Source organism: Rhinoraja longicauda, chromosome 24 (assembly GCF_053455715.1).
Source record: "Rhinoraja longicauda isolate Sanriku21f chromosome 24, sRhiLon1.1, whole genome shotgun sequence".
In the NCBI taxonomy this organism is placed as follows: domain Eukaryota; kingdom Metazoa; phylum Chordata; class Chondrichthyes; order Rajiformes; family Arhynchobatidae; genus Rhinoraja; species Rhinoraja longicauda.
The window spans coordinates 25,579,613-25,594,784 of record NC_135976.1 but is presented as its reverse complement, the minus strand read 5'-3'; the positions used below and the strand labels follow the sequence as shown (position 1 = coordinate 25,594,784).

General features: G+C 43.7%; 1 protein-coding gene across 1 annotated transcript; it reads left to right on the top strand.

The window, feature by feature from the left end:
• Window positions 1–2,814: 2,814 nt before the first annotated feature.
• LOC144605496 (uncharacterized) lies at window positions 2,815–14,015 on the top strand. The gene is made up of 4 exons (XM_078420840.1): window positions 2,815–2,957; window positions 5,025–5,158; window positions 7,215–7,307; window positions 12,537–14,015. The coding sequence occupies exons 1-4, from the start codon at window positions 2,864–2,866 to the stop codon at window positions 12,549–12,551; spliced, it is 336 nt and encodes a 111-aa protein (XP_078276966.1). The 5' UTR covers window positions 2,815–2,863; the 3' UTR covers window positions 12,552–14,015.
• The last annotated feature ends 1,157 nt before the right edge of the window (window positions 14,016–15,172 follow it).

Below are 15,172 nucleotides of genomic sequence, written 5' to 3'. Positions count from 1 at the left end.
GGACCCACAGATTGTGACATCCTTTGTTAATCTGACCGCAGCCTTTCTCCGCTATCAGCCCCAGTCTCTCGTTTAAAATGTCCAAACTGCAGCTCTTTGGTTTGGTGTTCCTTTCCAAATGAGGGAAAACTTCTCAAATCTTACAAAACATAGAAAATAGGTGCAGGAGTAAGCCATTCGGCCCTGCGTGCCATTCAATATGATCATGGCTGATCATCCAAAATCAGTACCCCGTTCTGGTTTTTTCCCCATATTCCTTGATTCCTTTTGCCCTAAGAGCTAAATTTAACTCTCTCTTGAAAACATCCAGTGAATTGACATCCACTGCCTTCTGTGGCAGAGAATTCCACAGATTCACAACTCTTTCAGTGAAAAGATTTTTTCCTCTTCTCAGTCCTAAATGGCCTACCACTTATTCTTAAACTGTGATCCCTGGTTCTGGACACCCCCAACATCGGGAACATTTTTCCTGCATCTACCCTGTCCAATCTGCTAAGAATTCTATATGTTTCTATAAGATCCCCTCTCATCCTTCTAAATTCCAGCGAATACAAGTCCAGTCGACCCATTCTTTCATCATAGTTCAGTCCTGCCATCCCGGGAATTAACCTGGTGAACCTATGCAGCACTCCCTCAATAGCAATAATGTCTCCTCAAATTAGGGGACCAAAATTGCACACTATACTCCAGGTGCGGTCTCACCAGGCCCCTGTACAACTGCAGTCAGACCTCCATGCTCCTAAACTCAAATCCTCTTGCAATGAAGGCCAACATGCCATTAGCTTTCTTCACTGCCTGCTGTACCTGCATGCTTACTTTTAGTGACTGTACAAGCACACCCACGTGTTGTTGCACCCCCATTCTCCTAATCTGACACCATTCAGATAATAATCTGCCTTCCAATTCTTACCACCAAAGTGGATAACCTCACATTTGTCCACATTATACTGCACCATGCTTCTGCCACCCAGCTTTGTGTCATCCGCAAACTTATGAGATGTTACATTTAATTCCTTCGTCTAAATATTTGTTAATATATTGTAAACATCTGAGGTCCCAGCACCGAGACCGACATTGGTCACTGCCTGTCATTCTGAAAAGGACCCGTTAATTCCTACTCTTTGCTTCCTGTCTGCCAACCAGTTCTCTATCCATGTACCCTGCCCCCAATACCATGTGCTCCAATTTTGCACACTAATCTCTTGTGTGGGACCTTCAAAAGCTTTTTGAAAGTCCAGATACACCACATCCACTGGCTCTCCCATATCCATTCAACTTGTTACATCCTCAAAACATTCCAAAAGGTTAGTTAAGCATGATTAGCCCTTCTTAAATCCATGCAGACTTTGACCAAACCCGTTACTGCTTTCCAAATGCGCTGTTATAACATCTTTAATAATCGACTCCAGCATCTTCCCCAATACTGATGTAAGGCTAACTGGTCCATAATTCTGTTTTCTCTCTCCCTTCTTTCTTAAAAAGTGGAGTTACATTGGCTACCCTCCAATCCACAGGAACTGATTCAGAGTCGAGAGAACATTGGAAAATGATCAATGCATCCACGATTTATCGGGCCACCTCCTTGAGTATTCTGGGATGCAGACCATCAGGCCCTGGGGATTAATCTGCCTTCAGTCCCAACAGTTTACCTAACACCATTTTCTGACTAATGTGGATTCCCTTCAGTTCCTCCTTCCCACTGGATCCTCGGTCCCCTAGTATTTCCGGGAGATTGTTTGTGTCTCCCTTAGCAATGGAGATGGAGCAAGAAAAACTATGGAGTGAGGTGAAATGGAGGAAGGGGATAGGGATGGAGCCACAGTTGATGGAAGGAGTTGGAATGAAAGGAGGAGGCTGGATGGAATGCAGATGAAGGGGTAGAGACAGGGATTGAGGGTCGAGTGTCATGTAGGACGACAGAGCATGGATGGGAAAGGGGACATTCAGGGGATATTTGGGTATGAGGTAAGAATAGGGATAGAAGTTGGAAGCAGTGAAGGGGGGAGTCGAAATTAGATATGTGGAATGGCCGGTGAGCATGGGATGTGAGGAAGGAAAACGTTGGAGGGTGAGGTTGGATAATGTGTGTTGTAAATGTGGATATGGGACAATGGAGTATGGGAAGGGCCTCGACCCGAAACGTCACCCATTCCTTCTCTCCCGAGATGCTGCCTGACCTGCTGAGTTACTCCAGCATTTTGTGAATAAATCGATTTGTACCAGCATCTGCAGTTATTTTCTTATACAATGGAGTATGAGTGTCGGAACAAATGAGGGGGCAGCATGAGGAAGAAGAAAACAATGGGAACGGGGCAATGATCAGGAGGGGGATAAGTCAAGAATTGGGACGAAGGTGCGAAGGCGACGTGAACGTTCGAGATTAGCGCGGGAGTCGTTTTCGTGCTCGAGCTCAACCCGGTGGCCGGAGTCGGGCGGGAGAGTGTGTGGAGGGTGGGGCGTGGCCGGTCTGGAGTGTGTGGGGGGGGCGGAGGGGGCGTGGCCGGGCTGGAGAGTGTGGGGGGACGTTGGGGGCGTGGCCGCATTGGAGAGTATGGGGGAGATGGGCGTGGCCGAACTGGAGCGTGTGGGGGGCGGGGCCGTGGCCGGGCAGGAGAGTGTGGGGGGGCGGAGGGGCGTGGCTGGGGTAAAGAGTGTGGGGGAGGGGCCGTAGCTGGGAAGTGTGGGGCGGAGGTGGCTTGGCCGGGCTGGAGAATGTGAGGGAGGGGCCGGGGCGGGGGAGTGTGGGGGGCGGAGGGGCGTGGCAAGCTGGAGAGTGTGGGGGGGGTTTGAACTTAACCCGGGGCGTGGCCGCACTTTCGGTCCGCTGCAGCACGTCTCGACTCCGTTCCAGCTCAGCCACATCATGGGCGACCGAAGGGACCAGACAGCGATCATCAAAGAACACCAGCAGGAGCAGAATCCAAGGGGCTCGCTGGAGACAGACTGCGGCAGCTCAGGTAGGCGCGGCCCGCCGCTCGTTGTCGGGACTGGCGGGAAGAGGGTTGATATCCGCGCCCGGTGCCCTGTGAGCGTCCGCTGTCGTTGGTGTGGGAGGGGGAAGGCCCCCTTCATTGGTTCTTTGGATGGGGGAGAGACTGTAATGGGTGGGGAGGTGGCAACGGAGCAAGGAACATGGAGGAAGAGAAGAGAGATTCCAAAAACAAACTTTATCTAGAATTTTAAAAGTTTATACAAAACAAAAACAGTGCAAAAACACTTCCCATGTTCGCAGCGTCAAATCATTCATGAGTGTCATATTGAGTAGGGTCTGTAACTATCCTTAAACCAGACATCCTAATCTGACGAAGGGTCTCTACTATTCCTTTTCTCCAGAGCTACTGCCTGAGTCGCTGCGTTTCTCCAGATTTTTGTGTCTATCTTCGGTTTAAACCAACATCTACAGTTCCTTGATACACTCTTGCCATTGTTGACCCCCACCGGGTGAGATCCGTTCCCTTGTTTGAGCGGTCCAATGGACTCAATGTCCAACTGCAAACGAACCCTAGACTGTGATTCCTCCCAACGGAGCCTTGGCGTTGAGCGTCGCACGTTATAGGAATATAATTAGGCCATTCAGCCCATCGAATCTGCTCTGCCATTCAATCATCACTGATCACTCGTATCACCAGGGACTAATTTAATTTACTGTATTAATTAATTTTTTGTTAAAAAAAATAATTCTATTCTGTTTTGTAGTTTTAGCACAATCTGCAGGCGTTGCCACTTTCATTTCACTGCACATCTTGTATAATATGTATGTAACAAATAAACTTGACTTGAATTGATCACTACCTCCTAATCCCATTCTCCTGCCTTCTTCCCATAACGAAGGTATTTATTCACAAAATGCTGGAGTAACTCAGCAGGTCAGGCAGCATCTCGGGAGAGAAGGAATGGGTGACGTTTCGGGTCGAGACCCTTCATCCCATAACCCTTGACACCCATTCTAATCAAGAATTTGTCTACCTCTGCCTTAAAAATATCCACTGACTTGGCCTCCACAGCCCTTTGGCAATGAGTCCCTCAGATTAACTACCCTCTGATGAAAGAAGTTCCTCCTCGCCTCCTTTTTAAAAGAGTGCTCTTAATTCTGAGGCTGTGACCTCTGGTCCTAGACTCCCCCACCAGTGGAAACATTCTTTCCACAGCTACTCATCCATCTATGCCTTTCATTATTTTGTAAGTTTCAATGAGGTCCCCTCTCAACCTTCTAAACTCCCTCGGCACTCACTTCCACAATCTGGAATGGGCCAGTCAGTAACATTAACTGATGGACACCTCGCTCTGCTGAGAGGCCAACAAGTTTTGGGCCGACCAAAGAGTGTCTTTCTCCAAGTTGATGATATTCTAGCAGCACTTGATGACTCTCTGAAGGTGTACCTGGGAACAGCCTGTAAATCATTTATTTAATCTTTGCTTATATTATCTCATGGTATTGTATTACAGGTCTTTTAGCTGCTGCAGGCAAGAATTTAATTGCTCTGTTGTTGGTACAGATGACAATTAAGCACTCTTGACCTAATTCACCCATTTTCCAATAACTCATCTACCCACAAGGACATTTACAGTGGTCAGTTTATCTACTAACTTGCACATCTTTGAGATGTGAGAGTAAACTGGTGCGTCCGGGGAATGTAGGTTGGATTTGGGTCCTGGCAAATGGAGAAAGGCTCTTGATGTGTAATAATATAGATTAATCCAAGCAGGTACATGTTTGTGTGGTACAGCTATCACCAGCAAGACGGGCATTTATGGTAATCCTCCCCCATTGTCATAGCAGTTTGGCTGCAGTCCCATGAGCAATGCGCTGAAGATAAACTTGGTGATGTAGCTAACATGTATCTCTTTATTCTTCTAGAGTAATTGTTGTCATGGGTGAAACCCAAATTAGGTCCTGACTCGGGGCACAGCACAAAATACTCTTCACTTATTGGCATGACTTCCACAAGTTTGAATGCAATCCTATTGAGATATAAATTAGGAGAGGATTTATTTGTTTCCTGGTTCATTTACATTGCATACAGGTCCTATTTTGGAGGATGAGGCGATTCTCAAGGTAGCTCAGTGTCTGCGGAAGCTCGGAGAGGAATACTCTGACATTGCTCAGCAGGAAATGAAGACATTTCAACCCAGGTTTCACGAGCTGCTAAATGATCAGGTATGTAGAACTTTATCCGAGCTACCGAGAGAACTGGGTTCCTCTCATTCAATAAACCCACTATCCCTGGAACCAGTTTAGTGAATCTACAATATCATTAAATAAATTAATTCCGACTCTCCTGGGCACAGCCGCTTTTAAAGCTTCATCAGATCCATTTCCTCCATCACAAGGTCAGAAATGAAGATGTTCTTTGTACGATGTAGTCAATTCTCAGCAAATGATCATGCATCCAGCATGGGCCAAGATATAGACAACTTTCAGGCATAGGCTGATGAATGGTAAGCAACATTTATGTCACAGCAGGCAATGATAATCTCTGACAGGAAATTCTCACCACCTTTATGTTTGAAGGCAGGACCAAAAACTAAATTGGAGTGGCCACAAACTAGAGTGCAGGCTGGATATCTTGTAGCAAGTAATTTCTTCTGACACTCCAAAGCTTTTCGATCATATACAAGACATGAGGCAGTGTGAAGTAATACTGTCCACTTGCCTAGATGAGTACATCACTTGACCAGTGTTGATATGGTTTCTTTCTGGACTTTATTGCATGCATTTAATGGATTGGCCTGTTGTGGTGATGGAAGAAGAAAGAAAATATGAAAATCCAAAATAAAAACAAAATGCTGGGGAACTCACCAGTTCAGGCTGCATTTGTAGAAGGAGAAATATTGCAATTTGCTACAATACTGTCCAAAAATTTTGATTTAACATGACATAAATATTTAATGTTTAAAAAAGTTTAAAAACAGGCAATAAAGGAGGACACCAAGTGCTGCAGTTCTATAATTTGGGTCCCATTTCCATCACTCTCTTTTGTGTTTTTATCACTTGTTTTTTTCTCTTCTGTTCTGTAGCTTCTCAGTCTGGAGGAACATTATAATACATGACACAGGCCTGTGGTGCATTACATCACAAGATAATACATCACATCACTCGAATACCAAAACAGGGATGTAATGCTGAGGCTCTATGAGGCCCTGGTCAGGCCACATTTGGAGTATTGTGAGCAATTTTGGGCACCTTATCTGAGGATGTGCTGGCTCTGGAGAGGGTCCAGAGGAGGTTTACAAGAAATGATCCCAGGAATCAGTGCGTTAATGTATGATGAGCGTTTGACGGCACTGGCCAGTACTCACTGGAATTTAGAAGAATGGGGGGGGGGGGGGGGGGCTTGGCTTGGCTTGGATAGAGTGGATGTGGAGAGGATGTTTTCACTAGTGGGAGCTTCTAGGACTAGAGGTCATAGCCTCAGTGTTAAAGGAAGTTCCTTTAGGAAGCATGGGGCTAGTGGAATCAAGGGACATGAGGAGAGGGCAGGCACGGGTTATTGATTGTGAACGATCAGCCATGATCACAATGAATGGCGGTGCTGGCTCGAAGGGCCGAATGGCCTCCTCCTGCACCTATTTTCTATGTTTCTTTCTATGAAGGAAATATGGAGGAATTTCTTTAGTCAGAGGGTGGTGAATCTGGAATTCTTTGCCACAGAAGGCTGTGGAGGCCAAGTCATTGGATATTTTAAAGGAAGAGATGGATAGATTCTTGATTAATACGAGTGTCTGGGGTTATGGGGAGAAGGCAGGAGAATGGGGTTAGGAGGGGGAGATAGATCAGCCATGATTGAATGGCGGAGTAAACTTGATGGGCCGAATGGTCTAATTCTGCTCCTGTCACTTATGACCTATGAGGCCGTTAATTGCTGCAATTTTACATTACTTATCGGGAAGACATTAACTACAACAGGAAAATCAATGAATATTAAAAGGCATGTCATAGAGCACCAAATAAAACTAAAGAAATAGAATAGCTGCTGAAAGGCAAAGTTACTTCACACATACCCTCTTAAACAGTGTGATATTAACAGACACGTGATTTTTGTTTGGTAACTCTCTAAAGAAAATGTAATGTACTTTTCAAGACTTCCGAAGTGTTTTTGAAAATGGTGACTTAACTGAGCAACAACCATGTGCTGCAAATACGAATACAACAGTTGGGTCCTGAGATGAACATGCTGAAAACTGCTCTCATTCTGGGAATGTATAATTCTAAGGAACTGCCTGAACTGGTTCCCAGTGTCAAGACTGCTATGGCGGATTGTCTCAATAGGAACCTGCTGAACTGGATTCGACATTCAGGAGGATGGGTAAGCACCATTCCCAACATTGCATGAATGATTACTATTAAGGGAAGCAATTTTACTAAAGTAATACATTATTTCCTCTTTTATGCTTTACCTTTTATCAGAATATAAGAATGATATCATCTTTTGGTTAATGGTTTAGAATCTATTCCAGAAACGTGCACAGAATCTGGGTTGACTCCTTGCTGTTACTTTTATTTAGGACCATTAAACCCAGACTATTTAGTAGCATTAATGATCCGGGAGGACGATTCAAGTGAAAACAGGAGCATTCTCCTAGTGTTCTGCAGGAGGTTAATTAAAATATTACCTTTTTACATTATCTTTTCAATACCTTCTTTGTAAGATCTTGCTGTGCATAAACATGCTACTGCTTTACAATCCTCTTATTCAGCCTAAACAAAATGGCCACGGTTGCTCAACTGCAAACAAATAATTCTGAAATCACTCTGCAAGAAAAAGGCGCTCCCCCCACTTCATCGGTCTGAGGAAGAGTCCTGGCCCGGAGGTCATCTGTCCATTTCACTCCACAGATGCTGCCTGGTGTGGAGTTCCTCCAGAACTTTGCTGTTTTCTTTTTAAAAATGGCTGACTTCCTTGTGATTAGGGTCCTGTTCTATTCTTAAGATAGACACAAAAGGCTGGAGTAACTCAGCGGGACAGGCAGCATCTCTGGAGAGAAGGAATGGGTGGTGCTTTGGGTTGAGACCCTTCTTCAGACTATCTTTAGTTTAAACCAGCATCTGCAGTTCCTTCTTACACATCCTGTTCTATTCTTCTTTTGATTGGTGTGGCTGGGTGTAACATGATATGATGTGGTCCCTGTTTATGCAACATACATAATCAAAGATGGCTTTAATTGCCTAACAGGGCGGAGAAGAAAACATTACACATGGTGATCATTTCAAATAGCTTTCCAATCAACTACTACTGGAAAGAGTGTGGGGTAACCAGAATGATGATTCAGTAACAGCAGTACAGGTTATCAACGCCTGTTTAGCCAAGAAAAGAGTGGTGTTTGGATTAGATATCTGGAGGCAATCAGCAACTACAGAGTGGATCAGAACAAGAGATAGGAATTTAAAGTCAAGTCAAGTTTATTTGTCACATGCACATACACGATGTGCAGTGAAGTGAAAGTGGCAATGCCTGCGGATTGTGCACAAAAAAGAATTACAGTTACAGCATATAAATAAAGTTAATAAGTTACTATAGTGTAGACAAAAATTTAATCTCTGGAGTTATAAAAGTTGACAGTCCTGATGGCCTGTGGGAAGAAACTCCGTCTCATCCTCTCTGTTTTCACAGCGTGACAGCGGAGGCGTTTGCCTGATCGTAGCATCTGGAACAGTCCGTTACTGGGGTGGCAGGGGTCCCTCATGATCTTGCTTGCTCTGGATCTGCACCTCCTGATGTATAGGTCCTGCAGGGGGACGAGTGTAGTTCCCATGGTGCGTTCTGCCGAACGCACTATTCTCTGCAGGGCCATCCTGTCCTGGGCAGAGCTGTTCCCAAACCAGACTGTAATGTTGCCGGACAGGATGCTCTCTACAGCCCCAGAGTAGAAGCAATGAAGGATCCTCAGAGACACTTTGAATTTCCTCAGTTGTCTAAGATGGTAAAGGCGCTGCTTTGCCTTACCCACCATTGCGGCAATGTGCGTTGCCCATGTCAGATCCTCTGTGATGCGGACTCCCAAGTATTTAAAACTGCTCACCCTACCCACCGTAGACCCATTTATCTCCAGTGGCTTGTACGTCCTTGGATGTTTAGCCCTTCTGAAGTCCACAATCAGCTCCTTCGTTTTAGTGACATTCAAGAGGAGGCTATTGTCCTGACACCAGAGTGCCAGATCAGCCACCTCCTCCCGGTAGGCCTTCTCATCGTTGTTGGAGATCCGGCCCACCATCACAGTGTCATCAGCAAACTTAATGATGGAGTTTGAGCTGAACCTGGCCCCACAGTCATGTGTGTACAGGGAGTACAGTAGGGGGCTAAGGACGCAACCCTGGGGGATCCTATGTTCAGGGTGAGGGAACTAGATGTGTGTTCCCCCATCCTGACCACTTGGGGCCTGGCGGTGAGAAAGTCCAGGACCCAGGCACACAGAGGGGTGCTAAGCCCCAGTTCCAGCAGCTTCTCAACCAGTCTGCTGGGGACTATTGTGTTGAATGCTGAACTAAAGTCAATGAACAGCATCCTCGCATTAACCCCCCTGGCTGTCCAGATGAGAGAGAGCGGTGTGCAGAACCTGGGAGACCGCATCATCCGTGGACCTGTTCGGACGGTATGCGAACTGCAGTGGGTCCATGTTGCGAGGAAGGAGGGCGCAGATGTGCTTCTTGACTAGCCTCTCGAAGCATGACAACCGAGGTGAGGGCCACCGGTCGGTAGTCATTAAGGGTTAGCACGAGAGCACAAAAGATCAGTTATTCATGACGTTGGAGGTGGCAGCTGTAGAAAGAGCAAAGATTCATTTTAGATTTTTGGCAGTTTATGTTGTGGCGGTGCCCGGGGGTTAGGCCACTCCCTGGGTCATTCCCCTCGGCACTGAGTGGACGGGGGGGGGGATTAGGCCACTCCCTGGGTCATCCCCCTCGGCACTGAGTGGACAGGGCTGTGAGGGGCTGGAGTTACTCGTGCGGGAGACTGAAGAGAGTGGATGTTCTGATGCTGCATTAAAGTTATTGTTAATCCTTACCTGGCGTCTTGCCTGATTCCTGCTGCGTCCAGACCCACTACAATGTAGTGATAGTGGAACAGTAAAGATTTTTCTTTCTGAAGACCTGCATCAACGGGAATAATCTTAGATTCTCATAGTTGAGTGATGTCAGTAATCTGATACAGAGCTGTTGGAACAGCAGGCTATTGGGATTAATGGAATGATGCAGGGCTAAGAGAAGGGTGAGATAGTGTGTTAAATCTGGATTGATAGAGAGCAGAGGGATTAGTTTAATATTGATACAGGCTATGAGAAGAAAGAAAACCAGTGGAATACGGTTTGTATTGACCCAGACAATGAGAAGATAACAGCAAATATAATTTTGTAGATTTATACAAGCATGTTTTAGATTAATATGAGAGCTTGAAGATGAGTCCGATTAGCGTCAATTAAATGGGACCATGACAAATTTATTGCCCAATTGACAGTTGTACAAAACATTGGTCAGACTGCATTTAGTGTATTGTGTACAGTTTCTGATCACACTGCAAGAAAGATGCGGTAGTAGCAGAGAAAGTACATAAGAGATTTACATAGAAAATAGGTGCAGGAGTAGGCCATTCGGCCCTTCGAGCCTGCACCGGCATTCAATATGATCATGGCTGATCATCCAACTCAGTATCCCGTACCTGCCTTCTCTCCATACCCCCTGATCCCTTTAGCCACAAGGGCCACATCTAACTCCCTCTTAAATATAGCCAATGAACTGGCCTCAACTACCTTCTGTGGCAGAGAATTCCATAGATTCACCACTCTCTGTGTGAAAAAAAACTTTCTCATCTCGGTCCTAAAAGACTTCCCCCTTATCCTTAAACTGTGACCCCTTGTTCTGGACTTCCCCAACATGGGGAACAATCTTCCTGCATCTAGCTTGTCCAACCCCTTAAGAATTTTGTACGTTTCTATAAGATCCCCCCCCATAATCTTCTAAATTCCAGCGAGTACAAGCCGAGTCTATCCAGTCTTTCTTCATATGAAAGTCCTGCCATCCCAGGAATCAATCTGGTGAACCTTCTCTGTACTCCCTCTATGGCAAGAACGTCTTTCCTCAGATTAGAAGACCAAAACTGTACGCAATACTCCAGGTGTGGTCTCACCAATGCCCTGTACAACTGCAGCAGAACCTCCCTGCTCCTATACTCAAATCCCCTCGCTATGAATGCCAACATACCATTCGCTTCTTCACTGCCTACTTTCAATGACTGGTGTACCACGACACCCAGGTCTCGTTGCATCTCCTTCTCCTAATTGGCCAACATTCAGGTAATAGTCTGCTTTCCTATTCTTGCCACCAAAGTGGATAACCTCACATTTATCCACATTATACTGCATCTGCCATGCATTTGCCCACTCACCTAACCTATCCAAGTCACGTTGCAGCCTCCTAGCATCCTCCTTACAGCTAACACTGCCCCCCAGCTTCGTGTCATCCGCAAACTTGGAGATGTTGCATTCAATCCCTCGTCCAAATCATTAATATATATTGTAAATAGCTGGGGTCCCAGCACTGAGCCTTGCGGTACCCCACTAGTCACTGCCTGCCATTCTGAAAAGGACCCGTTTATTCCTACTCTTTGCTTCCTGTCTGCCAGCCAGATCTCAATCCACATCAATACTGAACCCACAATACCGTGTGCTTTAAGTTTGCATACTAATCTCTTATGTGGGACCTTGTCGAAAGCCTTCTGGAAGTCCAGATATAACACATCCACTGGTTCTCCCTTATCCACTCTACTAGTTATATCCTCGAAAAATTCTATACGATTCGTCAGACATGATTTACCTTTCATGAATCTATGCTGACTTTGTCCAATGATTTCACCACTTTCCAAATGTGCTGCTATCCCATCTTTAATAACTGACTCTAGCATTTTCCCCACTATCGATGTTAGACTAACTGGTCTGTAATTCCCCGTTTTCTCTCTCCTTTTTGAAATGTGGGGTTACATTAGCTACCCTCCAATCCTCAGGAACTACTCCAGAATCTTGAAAGAGTTTTGAAAAATTATCACTAATGCATCCACTATTTCTGGGGCTACCTCCTTAAGCACTCTGGGATGCAGCCAAGATATTGTCTGGAAAGGAGTGACTTGATAGGCTGGTTTATTCTCACTGCAGTGTAGGAGACTGATGTTATCGAGGTTTATAGAATTGAGGGCAAATGGTCAATAATCTTTTTCCCAAGGCAGAGGAATCTTGAAATAGAGGGCATAAGTTTAAGGTAGGAGGAAAGAAACAAAGGAGATCTGAGGTGGTTGTTTTACACTTTCCCATATTTCCTGAAAGGGATGCTTTAATTTTTAGACTATATCCCATTAATTCCATTTTGTAAATTCCTTTTGGTATTTTGAGAACATTGACCAAATCTTGCATAAATCTAACTGCAGGGAAAACTCTTCAATTTTAACCCTTGGGTGCCCAGAAAAAGACAGGAATGTTCAAATCTAAACTATTTAACTTTGACTCTTGAACGGCCAATGTTGTTAATCTTTTCCTTTATTTCCTTTTAGGAGAACCTCTTATGACTTTTGGCCACACATTCTTTGAAGATGGAGGAAAGCTCAAGATTGGTGAAAACAGTGCATTAAAAAAACACATTCCGAATACATTTTGCAGAGCTGGAGCACATCCCAAGTTTCCCGCTTGCAGTATATCAGACTGTTCCTCTAAGTAATTTGGTGATTGCCAGTTATTTATCAATCCTCCTATGATCCTACATACAATGGTAGGTGGTAGGTAGAGAATGAAGATTGAGGAATTTGCCCAATTCAAAAGTCTTTAATCTTGATTTTATGTAGTAATAATTGTATGGTGTACGCAAGAGGTGGAGTAAAAATCAAAACAGCTGCCAAAATGTAATCACAGGTGGTAGGAAAACAGGTGACGTTTTTAGTTTCTATTCTGGAGCTATGGAACATTCACTTAGCACGTTCATGTTTGAATCAGTTGTCCAAATCTGGTATTGTCAATGAGCTTTCAATTTGTTTCCAAATTCTTAAATGCAGTTTTAGAATAAAAGCTTTAAGGTATATTCAGAGTTAGTTGATCAAAATAATTAGTTCAAGTTTCCTTTGGACATCAGATAATAGGAAATTTCCAATAACTCTTTGATTTTGGTTAATCAAAAATCAATATCTAAGTCAAACACTTTTTTGAATATTGCAGTTCTAAGAACCAGTCACCAAGAGTAAAAGCCATGATGGGATTAAATCTTGATTACTGAGACATAAATAAATTGCTGTAGGTGCTGGTAATAATCAGTGGGATGGGTGACATTCATTGAAACATTTCAGGTTGAACAGCAGCTTAATGAAAAACCGTTGACCTGAACTAATTGCTGTTTTGGTCCCCAGAAACCATCCAAATTGCTGAATGCTAAGACTCTCCAATTATTTTTCTATGGTCTGTGTAAACAAATATTTCACTTTACATCTCATAGTTCTGCACATCCTAATTGACTTTGTTGAATATAGTTTATCATCTATCAAACTGTCTCTCCTGGTGCTAATTACTTTAAATTGCAGTATGCTCTTGGTATGTTGGCTAAAAACTCCCTTTGATGGGGATTTGAAAGGACAGCATAGGCCAACCTTTCAAATGATTTTTTTACAATAACTGCTTAATTGTATCTTAATGCCACTTGTGGCTGAATCTTGGTATACATTTACTATACCACAAACTCTTCATGTACTGACAAACTCAATACTGAACTGAGATAAGTTTAAGAAATCAATGTCGTTTCAGCTTGGCTTCCTATCACACTTTTTTAGTTTTTACAATGTTCTTGTCACAATTCAGAAGCATTCTACTTTTTTTTGTAGGATACAAACGGGATAGGGTTTGTTGAAATAGTATAGTTATACAGTGCATATTACTAGCCATTTTGCATACATTGCAGCACAATTGTTACCTTTGTATTTTTAACACAATTACAATGAACCTTCAAACCATTTGATTAAGAATCAAACTTTCAAACCATCTGATTAAGAATGTACTGTGACTGAAAATTAACTTTAATAAAATGCAGCTATATTGAGATTATGCTTATATTTTCTAAATTGGAACTCTTGCAAGTGTTTTGAATCAGTTTACACAATGCAAGCATTAAGTCGATAATATTTATTCATTGGTATAATTACTCTTGCAGATGCAAGTAAGCAAGTGATCTTAAGCCACTGTTACCCATTGGATTGGGAAGCTGGTCAAGTGAAGGAACGATCCATGATTTTGACTCTGTAACTAAAGGAATGGGAAATTTCTGAACCAAGATGGTCTGGCTTGGAGGGAAATTAAAAGTGTTACCATTCTTCTTTGTCCTTTTAGTGAAAATAATTCCTGAAATGCTGTTGAAGTCTTGGGTGAGTTGCTGCAGCAGGTAAATACCACAGATACATTGTCAGTGATGGATAGGGTGAAGAACACTTGTTAGATGCACTCAGGCAAATGGAGCGCATTTCTGTACGCACCCAAATTGTCCCATGCATGACACATTTATAATAAGTCACAAAATCACAGAAAACCTATCCTGACCTACCCTCTGAGCTACAGTAGTTATGTCTGAGTCCCAGTGCATTGATTGGCCTCCACAATAGTGGGGGCTCTTTTTCAATCTTGTGAACACATGTAGAATATGCTCCCTCAAGGAATAGTTGGAGAAATAACAGATGCATTTATATACGCTGAATAAACATGAGGTGGGATTGTTAAAGGTGTAGAAAGGTGGGAATTAGTTCTAGAATATGCCTGTTTAGTATTTCCATAGTTTATTTAAAGTTGCTGCACAGTGACTGCTGGGCAGGTATTTTTGCAGTGTACCTTGTAATCTCACTAGCGTAACTGCATGGACAGTTCTTTATGCATTTCAACATATTTCACTTCGAGCCTAAGCTATTGGACAATGGAACAGGCAGCAGAAATGCCCCACAACATTCAATACAATACAATATATCTTTATTGTCATTGTACCCAGGTGTACAACGAGATTGGGAATGCGCCTCCCATACGATGCAATAATTTAAGTAATTTAAACAGCAACCCAACGAAACAATTGTAACAGTTTTAGACAGGGTAAGTGCAAGTTGATCTATGCGTTGTGACCATCCGTCTCAGCAGGACCGGTTCATAGCAGCTATGACCCTGGGAATGA

What these genes read in the sequence shown, in the direction of transcription:
- LOC144605496 (XM_078420840.1), top strand. Translation starts at nt 2,864, where the DNA reads ATGGGCGACCGAAGGGACCAGACAGCGATCATCAAAGAACACCAGCAG. An exon ending in GACAGACTGCGGCAGCTCAG is followed by an intron (nt 2,958 to 5,024) that starts GTAGGCGCGGCC and finishes CATTGCATACAG; the next exon opens with GTCCTATTTTGGAGGATGAG. An exon ending in ACGAGCTGCTAAATGATCAG is followed by an intron (nt 5,159 to 7,214) that starts GTATGTAGAACT and finishes TATAATTCTAAG; the next exon opens with GAACTGCCTGAACTGGTTCC.